This window comes from Geotrypetes seraphini, chromosome 18 (genome assembly GCF_902459505.1).
Source record: "Geotrypetes seraphini chromosome 18, aGeoSer1.1, whole genome shotgun sequence".
Classification (NCBI taxonomy): domain Eukaryota; kingdom Metazoa; phylum Chordata; class Amphibia; order Gymnophiona; family Dermophiidae; genus Geotrypetes; species Geotrypetes seraphini.
The window spans coordinates 32,710,173-32,722,553 of NC_047101.1; the positions used below are offsets into that span (position 1 = coordinate 32,710,173).

A 12,381-nucleotide genomic window follows, 5' to 3' on the forward strand; every position below is an offset into this window, starting at 1 on the left:
ACCTACAGAATGCCAACTAAGGATAGCTACACATGTAACTGGCAGAACTAATTAGCCCTTATTAGCATCAATTATAACCAGTAATTGGTTGTAAAGGTCAATTAGCAGCTAATTATTAAGATAGGCGTGCAACTGACTTTATTTTGTAAGTTGTGTGTGCAAATTTGTGGACTAGTTGAAAATTTTGTTGGAAAACTCCTTGGAATGAGGGCAATAATGTTTACCCTGAAATGCCGACAGGCCTTGGGCTCCCCACGACAAGTTTAGGAAGCTGTGTTCTGTTCTTCTCTTAATTTGTTCCATTGTTGTAATAGAGCCCTTCTCCCTCTCATACTACATGAAAACGAGACTATAACAGGAGAAGTGGGATAAAGCTCATCAGCTAATTGAGAAATGCTCCAGCCCCTGCCTAACTTCAACAACTGTCAAAGGGTCCAGGGTCAAAAAGAGACTATTACCCTCTTGGAAAAAGTGATTATTGTGGGTCCACCCTTGAAAAAACCTATTACTGCCTGGAACATTTGCTCATAGAGGGTCAGCATGAAAGAACGAAGCAATAAAAGTTGACATTTCTTGCTGGCACGATGCAAGGTCTGTTCAGCCAGTATCGGCTGCCTCCTCTGCTCTTTCCCTTCTCTCCGTGTGATGTCAGTTGTTCTGCTTCAGATGCCAAGTCCTGCTCAGCAATTAGCCTGACTGTAGATGGAAGTGGGCTGGAGCTAGAAACGGCTTTGAAACAGCTCTTGTCTGCGAGACTCCCAAGCGCCATGCGATGATCCCAGTAGACACCCTGCAAGTGTGGGATGTGTTATGTACAAAGTGCTACAATTTCAGCTGGAGATGTTTCTAGAGCCTGTCCTCCACAACTTAAGAGCAGTGGAGGGAGGAAGTGATTAAACAAAAAGAAACAGTTTTAAAAGCATGGGGGAAAATTTATTTAATAGCACTTAAATGTTTTTTTTTTACTACAGGGCTGCTTTCAGGTCTGAAGAAGGAACTTATGTGACATCGAAATTTATTTATATATTACAGAAATTTCCTATGCTCCCATTAGCACTAAAAGAGCAATTTCTCTGGATTCTCTGTATAACAGTCCACTAGAAGTGTTTCACAACCTGCAAGAATCCTATTATCTCCAGGACCTTTAGGGTTACTGTTCTGTGCTTTATCATACAGTGGTAACACCAGAAACAGAGACGGTGCTGCTTTCTGTGGGACTCAAGCAAAAGCTGCAGGCAGCTAATGCCAGAACCTGGAGTAGATTAATTTAGAGCAGTGGTCTCCAACTCCAACCCTTTGCAGGGCCACATTTTGGATTTGGAGGTACGTGGAAGGCCTCCGAAAAAATAGTTAATGTTTTATTAAAGAAATGACAATTTTGCATGAGGTAAAACTCTTTATAGTTTATAAATCTTTCCTTTTGGCTAAGTCTTAATAATAATAATGTCATTTATAGCTAAAGAGACATATGATCAAGAAACGGTTTTATTTTACTTTTGTGATTATGATAAACATACCGAGGGCCTCAAAATAGTACCTGGCAGGCCGCGAGTTTGAGACCACTGATTTAGATCTTACCAGTGGAACTTGCAGGAGCTGCCAGCAGTGAAAGGGTTAACTTCCACTTGCTCTCAGACTTCTGGGAAGCCTTTGAAGAAGCAAAACGAGTGAGAGGGCAGAGGTGGTGTGTAGAAGGAGATCTTCAGCAATCCACAGCAGAAGACCCTGATACCCTGGAACTCAAGCTGGATTTCTAAAAAAGGAGAGTGGTGTGGGACTGCCACAAAGCTTGATACGACTACTTATTTCTCTAGACATACATTATACACATTAATCGGCTGGATTCAGTAAATGGTGCCCGTCCTCACGGTGGCCAATCCAGGTCACCAGTACCTGGCCAAAACCCATAGAGTAGCAACATTAAATGCTTCTGATCCAGGGCAAGCAGTGGCTTCCCCCATGTCTCTTTCAATAACAGACTATAGACTTTTCTTCCAGGAACTCATCCAAACCCTTCTTAAAACCAGCTACGCTATTCGCTCTTACCACAACCTCTGGCAATGTGTTCCAGAACTTAACTATTCTCTGAGTGAAAAAATATTTCCTCCTAATAGTTTTAAAAGTATTTCCCTGTTGGGTGGGGGGAAAGGGTTATAATTTCTCCTTTAATAGATTATATGTATAAGAATGTCAAGTGCTGTATATTTTATTAGTAATGTAATGTTTTAATATTAATCACTTGTTTGTCAGTTTTAAAATGAATAAATAATTTTTTTTAAAGTATTTCCCTGTAACTTTGAGTGTCCCCTAGTCCTTCTAATTTTTAACAGAGTGAAAAATCAATTTACTTGTACCAGTTCTACTCCACTCAGGATTTTGTAGACTTCATCATATCTCTTTTCCAAGCTGAAGAGCCCTAACCGTTTTAGTCTTTCCTCATACGAGAGGAGTTGCATCCCCTTTTGGTCGCTCTTCTTTGAACCTTTTCTAGCACCACTATATCTTTCTTGAGATAAGGAGACCAGAATTGAATGCAATACTTCAGGTGAGGTCGCACCATGGAGCAATACAGGGGCATTATCACATTCTTAGTCTTGTTAGCCATCCCTTTTTAAATAATTCCCAGCATCATATTTGCTTTTTGGCCGCCGCTACACATTGGGCGAAAGGTTTCATCGTATTGTCTACAATGATACCCAGATCCTTCTCTTGGGCGCTAACCCCCAAGGTGGACCCTAGCATCCGGTAAACTGTGATTCAGGTTATTCTTCCCAATGTGCATCACTTTGCATTTGTCCACATTAAATTTCATCTGCCATTTGGACGCCCAGTCTTCCAATTTCCTAAGGTCCGCCTGCAATTTTTCACAATCCGCCTGCGTTTCACAACTTTGAACAGTTTAGTGTCATCTGCAAATTTAATCACCTCACTTGTCGTTCCAATTTCCAGATCATTTATAAATAAGTTAAATAGCAATAGTCCCAGTACAGACCCCTTCGGCACTCCACTGTTTACTCTTCTTCATTGAGAAAAATTACCATTTAACCCTACCCTCTGTTTTCTATCCGATAATCAATTCCTAATTCACAACTGAACGTTGCCACCTATCCCATGAAACTTCAATTTTCTCAGGAGCCTCTCGTGAGGAACTTTATGAAAAACTTTCTGAAAATCTAGATACACAATATCAACCGGCATACCTTTATCCACAAGTTTATTCACACCTTCAAAGAAGTCAAGCAAATTTGTGAGGCAAGATCTCCCTCGGCTGAACCCATGCTGACTCCATCTCATTAAATCATGTTTGTCTACGTGTTCCACAATTTTATTTTTTACCATTTTGCCCAGCACTGAAGTGATGTCAGTAACACGGCAGATTGAATTCATGAGCGAACAAGGCCGAAGCAGCTTGTTTAGAATGCTGCAGGCTCGACGCTGCTTAGGGAGGTATGTACTAGGGCTCTCTCACGGTCTGTGGGGTTCAGATGGGAGGGAGGGAAGGATTGGGGTTCGGCTGCGTGGTGGAGGCGGATGTTCGGGGGGGTAGGTGCTTTCTCAAGGGTTCTGCTGCACACAGGATGGGAGGAAGGGAAGGGAAACTGTCAGCGAATCCCAGGACTAGGGCTTATTTTTGGGGTAGGGCTTATTTTCAGGGAAAGGAAAGGAGAGCGCACATGTGTAGGGGACAGAGCGGGGGGGGGGAGGAGGGGGGGAGGGGCGCTTCAGCCTCGCTATGCCACTGGCCCAGGAAGCATGAATTTTGAGGGACAATTTCCTCACCCCAAGTTAAAGGTATTTTCAAGGAATTGCCTACATAAACTAAAAGCCCCCAGATCTCGCAGTAGCCACCAGCTGGACTATCACCCCCTTTTAAAAAATCGCGATAGCGGTTTTTAGTGAAGGCTGGTTTGCTGAATGCTCGGTGCTCTTTCCGACACTCATATGAGTGTCAGGAGCAGCGTAGAGCATTCAGCTTTTGCGGTTTTGTAAAAAAAAAAAAAAAAAAAAAAAAAAAGGGAGGGGAAGGGGGAAATGTGCACAACCAGAATAGGGGGGTTTGTTTTTGTGCAAATGCTTCCCTTTTGGCAACCAGCTCTTTTCTTTCTGGGTTTCCTTGTGTTTGCCATTGCTTTTGAATACTTTTTGTCATACATTACAGATTGAAAACTTATAAATAAAATAAATTTTAAAAAACAGCTATACATTCAAGATTAAACTTGTACAGAAAAAAGATTCATGACAAGAAATAAAACATTATATCCATCAAAACCAAAATAAGCAATATTTAACATAGATCTTCTCAAGTCCTCAAATGGATCCAAAATGTGGTTTAAGAGAGAGAAACAAAAAGGAAATATTTCTTATAGAAATCCATTAGCTATCAAAGAGTAAGGGCATCTTATTCCATTAAGCACTCTCCTTCTCCAGACGGGACAGAAACAGGAATGTCGTCAGTTGGAGAGGTTCGAAGAAAACAAATATCTCAGTTTTATAATGAATTACACACTTACTAGGATGCTGACGAAAAAAGGTAGCCCCGAAAGCCACTTTACCCCTGATAAAAGTTGGCTTCTGAGAATGTCCTATATAAATAAGCAAAAATAATTACCTAAGTTATAAGATACAAATATTTCCAGATTTAGCAAGGGATACACAAAAGCGTAGAAGGGAATTTTTGTTATTAAAACCTGGTGTTTTGGCGTTACAGTTAACAAGTCCGGTATACAGTATGCTCGTAAAACGTAATTCTACGCAGGCTGCTCTATCCTCAATGGCACCGATATAAAAATGAAAGAACGATGATAATACTGTAAATACATTTTGGAAAGTGCTAAAGTCCCTATCTCCATATGCTGGGCCCCTGTTTACTAAGCTGTGCAGATGTTAAAGTAGCAATTAGTGGAATGCACTAGAATTTCCATGTTAACCACCTAACCTGGAAGGGAACGGAGAATGGGAGGGGAGTGATCTGAACTGGGTGTTAAGCGTTCTGCTTTATCTGCCATGTTAACACCAACTCTGACACATTACCTGCCATTCACTTAATGTGTGCTAACAAAACATCTTCTGTGTCAACCGAATCGCTAAATACTGGAAATGTCTCCAATTGATCTGCCGGCTTGTAACTTGCCTTGAGCCGGGATTTGGAAAAGGTGAGTAATTAAATCTGAAATCTGGGGATTTGCAGTTACCGCATACTAATATTGGTTTACTGCACATTTGCAAATAGCTTTTTAGACTAGTGAAAAATAGGAAAGCAACGTTCTTTGGAAAAGTCTCAGAATTATGGAATGTGTTATCTTTGGAACCAAAATGGCTTTTTGCCACTGCTTAAAGTCCTGTTTGTTATAAGGACATAGTTCTCGGTGCCTGGTGTGGAAGGAGAAGGACAAAAGACTATGCAAGAGGGGGAGGACTGTATGTGGGAATTTAATTTTGTAAAAAGGCGGATATATATTGGAATGTTTATTTTTATTCTTTTCATAATTTAATTTTATAATAATGTTCTGTGTGCTGATTTTTCGAATCCACTGTGAAGGTTCTTTGCCAAAAGTAAAGGCAGAATACACATTTTTAAATTAAGTTAAATTATTTACAGAAGTGGTTTCAAATACTCATAGGTACCAAGTTTTGCCTAATTCTCAAAAAGAATTACAACCAGTGATGAAAGCAGGAAATACTGAATAGAGTCAACCAGTCTCATGGAAGCTCTTTTTGTTTTCTGGAAGAAAGTTAATTTTTATGTACGAGTGATTATAACCATAAAAATATATGTTGAGAACAATAAGTAAAAGTCTTTTCCTCACCAAGTGTTACAGTTTGCATTATCATTATAAATTATAGAATACAATTTTCCTAATAACTATAGAACGGAACAATGAAATCCAAAATTGTTCCCTAATGAACAATAAAAAGAAAACATATTAAAACTGTACTTAAGAATTTGCTATGAATTCTGATTATTCACATCTGTAATTCTTGACTCTAATGAAATTGAAACAACTGGATTCTTAACTTGTTTAATCCATCACTTAAAAAGTCAGTTATTTCAAAGCATCCTTAAGCACAAACCATTGCAGACTTCCACATGCAATCCATGGGGAGAGAAGACCCGCATTCAATGATTCTCTATAGGGTACCTCAAATGCGACCGCCGACTGCGTGTCAATCGTGCGACGGCGCCCTATAGAGAACCACACCTCTGCGAAAGATAGGTGCCGGAAATATAGGCCAAGGTTTTCCGGGCCTAAGCTTTGTTGTAAATCACATCTACATAGGCACTGTAGACAGCCACTTCTGGCATTAACCACACCCATAGTGGCGTTAGGCGGCCAAAAGCACCCCAGTAGGCGCAATTCCGATGGGTATTATTTAGGCTCTGGAAGGCACTTTAATGGTGTGGGTTTTGCCATTTTAAACAATGTTTGTTAATTAACATAGGCGCCTACTGGTGCCCACATCTAAGCACTGTTTCTAGAATTTCACCCTGAGTGTCGGCTGCATCTGCTTCTAAAAACACAAACGAAGATTCACTCACATATTTGAAAGATTGATCTCTTTCCTGATTCTCTCTGGGGTGACACACATTCACTCAGACCTCCGCTCTTGTTGAACAAAGGTCCATCAAGCCCAGTATCCTGTTTCCAACAGTGGCCAACCCACGTCCCAAGTACCTAGCTAGATCTCAAGTAGCAAAACAGATTCTATGCTGTTTATCCTTGTAAGAAGCAGTGGATTTCCCCAAGCCATCTCAATAATGGCCTATGGACTTCTCTTTTAGGAAATTATCCAAACCTTTTTTAAACCCCGCTAAACTAACTGATATTACCACATTCTCCGGCAACAAATTCCAGAGTTTAATTACACGTTGTGTGAAGAAATATGTTCTCCAGTTTGTTTTAAATTTAGTACTTACCCAACACTCCTACCAGCTACCTTCCAGGTGTTGGGAAGGTTTTACAGCCCATCTTCATAGTCCTGCCAACATTCTCCGGAGTAACTCCAAGGTCCACTTGGGCCTCCGTTCTTCTTACCCCACAATCCTACTAGACATCTGCCAGATGCTGGAAAGGTTTTGCAGTCCGTTTTGCATATTCCTCCCAGCATTCTCTGGTGTCCACTCCAATCCACTTGGGCCTCTGCTCTTGTTATCCAGCACTCCACCCGGATCCCTGATAGCACACGTCACAATACTGTCTCCACAGATTTGTATTTTCCCTTCTTCTATCTTCTTTGGATCCGCAATATTTTCTCTTCCTGATACAAACCCTTTCCAATCTTATTCCCCATCTCAAGACCACATTGCCCATTTTCTGTTCCATTACCTTACCATCCATTTTATCTTTTACTGTCTTCTCATTTCTCAAGCTTAAACATTTTCTTCTTTTCAGTCAACCATCTTCATTCTGTCTGAATACATCTCATCTTCAGCACTATCATCAGGCCTCCTCTCCTCTTCTTAGTGCTCTCTTGCTCCCTGCTGGGGATATCAATCCCAATCCTGGTCCTCCAGCATCAGCTCTCAGTCTACTTAAGCAGGTCAAACTACAACGTCTATTTCTGTTCCTCCTTCTTCTGTCCCTTTTCCATATCCATTCTGTTTCCAACAAGCTTGACTACATCCAGACCTCTTTACCTCTCACACTCTCCATCTGCTTGCTCTAAATGAAACTTGGCTTTTCCCTGAAGACTCGGCTTCTATTCCTGTCCTGTGTCACGGAGGTGGCCTTTTCTCCCATACACCTCACCTGGTTGGCAGTGGCGATAGTGTCAGGCTGCTAGACTCACATTCTTGTAGATTTCAACCTCTTCTTCCACCTCAGTCTCACAGTTTTGAGTCCCTTGAAATCCACTCAAGCTGCCTATTCCCTCCACTACCTCTCTGGATAGAGCCTGACCAAATTTTAGCTTTGGTTTCAGCACTGAAACTGACCCGAAATCTGAGTTCAGATTTTGGCCAAAAATAGTAGAAAGTTATCCCATCCCCTTTATCATTTTTTTTTAGCTTTATTTAGTTTTTAATGCCAACAAAAAGTGCAATACAATTTATATACAAATAATGATAATCAACCAAGCACTTATAATCAATCGGTATCTATACAAAAGATAAAAATTCCCTCCCCCATCCATCATTACCATCAGGAATAATACCAAAAGATGTACCCCCTCCCGCTCCCACCCCCATGGATTAGTTTTCCTTTTTGGTGGGCGAGCTTATGTTTAACTTATAAATATGAGAAAATGAATGCTGACATGCTGGAGCATAATAAGATATTCAAATTAGTTTGGGGTCCATTGACGTCTTTTGTAGATTTGCTATAGTTGTCCTTTATCTTTATTTTCCGTTTGTTTTTCACCCCTTTATCGTTTTTGTTGCCTGTCTCTGTACCTTTTTTTTTAAAATATGCTCTATCTTTTTTTAGATGCGGTGACCAGAATTTCACACGGTATTCAAGGTACAGTCACACCATGGAGCATCCATGTAGGCAATATCTCCCAGTCACATGAAGGAAATGAGCATCAGTGCAGCACACAGACACGACTGACAAGGGCAGGCACAAAATACGGTGAACTGTAAGAATAATAACCGCACGCTCAGCTGGGTTCCAAGACCAGAGCTGCATCTGCTTGTCCTAGTGTTCGAGTGCCTTAATCACATACTGATCACTGACATTGCACCATCCAGGACTTGTCTTGGCGTATCCAAGTGGACTTTCTGTCCTCCATTGCTGACTTCCTACCTTCTGCTTACAAATAGTTTCAGCTTCAATGTGCCATCATCGCTCACAGTCCGAGGATTAATGCAGATAAATTATTTTACTAGCCTTCCAATCTAGCTGCTTCACCAGCTGAGTCAGATAACACGTAGAGTCCTTTAATATCCCTGAGGATGTTTTTATTTCTTGTACTGTTTTGTTTCCCTACTGAAAACTCACCCATACAAATCCCTCAAGGCACAGGAAAGCAATGCCTACATATTCTTTTAAACTGCTAAATTTAAACACGGCAGTGGGTCAACTGGCTTAGCAAGAAAAGCTCCCTGAATATACAGGTTTGGATCTTCTCTTAAAGCAAGGAGAAAGGATCTTTTGTGAGCATTCCTAGATACATAAATACTGTTAACTAAATAGCAAATAAAGCACAGATCTACAGTGCAACGTACAGAGCCATATTCACTAATGTGTGTGCACAGGGGATGGAAGAATCCATGAAAAGCCTTAGTTTATTCAAAGCCTACCTTCAATAGAAGGGTATAGATAGAGGATTATACAGGTCCTGGACCTGACGGGCCACCGCGTGAGTAGACTGCTGGGCGAGATGGACCTCTGGTCTGACCCAGCAGAGGCACTTCTTATGTTTTTATGAAAAGTCTATAGTCTGTTATTGAGAAAGACATGAGGGAAGCCACTGCTTGCCCTGGATCGGTAGCATAGAATGTTGCTACTCCTTGGGTTTTGGCCAGGTACTAGTGACCTGGATTGGCCACCATGAGAATGGGCATCTGGGCTTGATGGACCATTGGTCTGAACCAGTAAGGCTATTCTTATGTTCTTATGCATCTTACTGCTTAAACCATTTTTCTAATCTAATCTTCTATTTCTGCATTGCTCATACCTAGGTAGGCTCAAGGCGACTTATAGAGAGGGGCGAAGATGGAGAAGGAGGGAGGAAGGGAGGGAGAAGAGGTAGGTAGGAGGGCGGGGAGGAGGGGGTAGGGAGAGGGGTGGAGAAGACAGGAGAGGATACAGGTAATGAGGTGTCAAATAGGTTTTTTTTTGCGTTGAAGTATAGCATGTGTTGGGATTGCCTTCTAAATCTCCAAAATATTAATTATAGGATGTCATAATGCTGATTTTATACTGTAACAGTATATCCTGTACAGATTTGTAGATTGTGCTAAATAAATTAACAAGCAAACAGACCACGCTGATTTAATTATGTTTGTTCCATGAGCTGTCTTATTTCAAGCAAAGCAGATGCTTACCTGGGCATGTGATGGGGCCAGTCCTCGTCTGATGTAAACGCCAAAAAGAGCGTCTTTCCCCAAAGAGATGTTGAACTTTAAGAACTGCGGTTGAATGATATGAATCTGAGAGCGCCAAAACACCCCTGCCGGAACCTCCTGGGTGATCCTCCGTCCAATCTCCATTTCCCCAGTGTCTACGCTGCTGTTTCTAGTAGGCCACGGTCCTGGAAAAGAAAAATCAGCCGTGAAGAAGAGAAGAACCCCCCAAGACCAGGGTTACCTTAGTGCTCCTCTCTGCCCTGCCTCATAGAGAGCTAACCCCCTCTTTTACTAAGGCGTGCTAGCGATTTAGCGCGCAATGTACGCCAACGCGTCTATTGACTATAATGGACGTGTTAGCGTTTAGCACGCCTTCGTAAAAGGACCCCTTAGTTTTCATGCAGAATAAATGATTCGGAAAAGGTTAACTTTCCTAAAATCGGTTAAAGATTCTCTCCCATATATCTGCAGGCATCAGATGGTTTTCAAGAGGGATGGTCACGACGAGTTAGAATATTAATATGAAAAATGCCCCTCACAGGTAATGCTCTGACTTTCTGTTTAGCTCTATGGGTGAGGGGGGGTTGTGGGGGTTGGAGGGGGGGAAACCGGGGGGGGGGGGTCCTGTGGAGGGGAGGGTCCTAGGCTTGGTATTGCCAAGGGGGCACTAAAAGTGCAAGTCCCTCATGCTTTCTCTTTCTTTCTCAGGGGACTGGCCGGGGGGGGGGGGGGGAGTTGGGTCTGGGGAGTTGTTTGATGGTGGTTGGGGGGGGATAGGGTTGATGACTTGCTAACTGGATTTCTTTCCTTGCTTGTTTCTACAGGTATATTACTGTGTTGTTGAGTTTACCTAACTTTGGTTGTTTGCTCTGCTTTAGTCTTTAATAAAAAAAGATTTTAAAATAAAATGCCAGTCATATCATTAAAAAAAAATTCACATATATGATGCCTATTCAGATAGTAGCATTGAATCTCTCACTGTGGCTGTTATAACCTCTAACTAGAGAAATCACCCTTCCTTCAGCCTTGAATAATGTGGAGAGAGCAGTAGCAACAATGCTGCTCTCTGGGCGTTTTTCAACATTAGGCTGAAAGCAGTGGCAGATCCACAGGGGGACCTCAGGGGCCTGGGCCCTCTCACTTTTGGCTTGGCCCCCTGTGCTTTAATGGCTGGTGACGATGCCAAGCCCTGCCAGCTGAAGAAGTCTCCTAGGCAAATCCCACTTGAGTTGTCCAAGCAGCACTTAAGTCAGCAGATGTACTTTGACCTCTAAACTAAACTAACTAAACTAAACCTTGGGTTTATATACCGCACCATCTCCACGAATGCGGAGCTCGGCACGGTTTACAGGAAGAAGGATGAGAGAGGAACTACAGTGGAGAGATTAAAGAGTTAGGTGTAAAGGGGGAAGGTGAGAGGCCTAAGAGGGGGGAAGTGTTACAGTTTTGAGAATAGCCAGGTTTTTAGGTGTTTGCGGAAGAGTTGGAGGGAGCTTGAGGTTCGGAGAGGGGAGGTGAGGTTATTCCAGATCTCAGTGATTCTAAAGGGGAGGGATGACCCAAGTTTGCCTACATGGGAAATACCTTTTATGGAAGGGAAGGATAGTTTAAAAATTTGGGAGGATCTGGAGGAAGTAGGGGTTGGGGAGTTCCAGGATAGAGGGATAACGGCAGGAAGGATGCCATGTAGGATCTTGTAGGCCAGACACGCACATTTGAAGTGGATCCTGGGGATTACTGGGAGCCAATGGAGCTTAGACAGGAGTGGTGAGACGTGATCAAATTTGCTTTTCGCGAAAACAAGCTTAGCTGCGGCGTTCTGAATCCGCTGAAGTCTGTGGAGGCTTTTCTTGGTTAGGCTGAGATAGATAGAATTGCAGTAATCCAATCTGGAGAGGATGATGGATTGTACTAGGACTGCAAAGTGTTTTTGGTGAAAATAGGGTCTGACTTTCCTTAGCATGTGAAGGCTGAAGAAGCATTTCTTCACCAGGGATTGGAGATGTTTGTTGAAGGATAGAGAAGAGTCTAAGGTGACACCCAGAACTTTGTTTGAGAACTCGAGCTGTAATGGGGGGCCGGAGGACAATGGGATGGAGGAAGGTAGATGGTCTAATTTTGGGCCGAGCCAAAGGAGTTTTGTTTTGGACTCGTTTAGTTTCATATGCATTGTGAATGCCCAGGATTGGAGGTTCTTTATGCATGAGGATATGTTCGTGGAGAGGTTAGTGAGGTTCGAGTCGGTCTCAAGGAGGACGAGGATGTCATCAGCGTAAGTGTAAAGAGTTTCAAGGGGGGATAGTTGGAGTAGTTTCAGGGAGGACATGTAAATGTTAAAGAGGATTGGGGAGAGGGGTGAGCCTTGTGGGACACCA

The 12,381-nt window shown here is 42.3% G+C and overlaps 1 protein-coding gene across 4 annotated transcripts in view; it reads right to left on the bottom strand.

Annotated features, from left to right (window-relative positions):
• The window catches only part of TENM2 (teneurin transmembrane protein 2), a 1,365,678-nt gene that overhangs the window by 336,892 nt on the left and 1,016,405 nt on the right, over positions 1-12,381 (bottom strand). For all 4 annotated transcript variants that reach the window (XM_033927365.1, XM_033927364.1, XM_033927366.1 and 1 more), the window contains one exon: positions 9,986-10,191. In XM_033927365.1, coding sequence (XP_033783256.1) covers positions 9,986-10,191 — 206 coding nt within the window. The remainder of the gene's footprint in view (positions 1-9,985; positions 10,192-12,381) is intronic.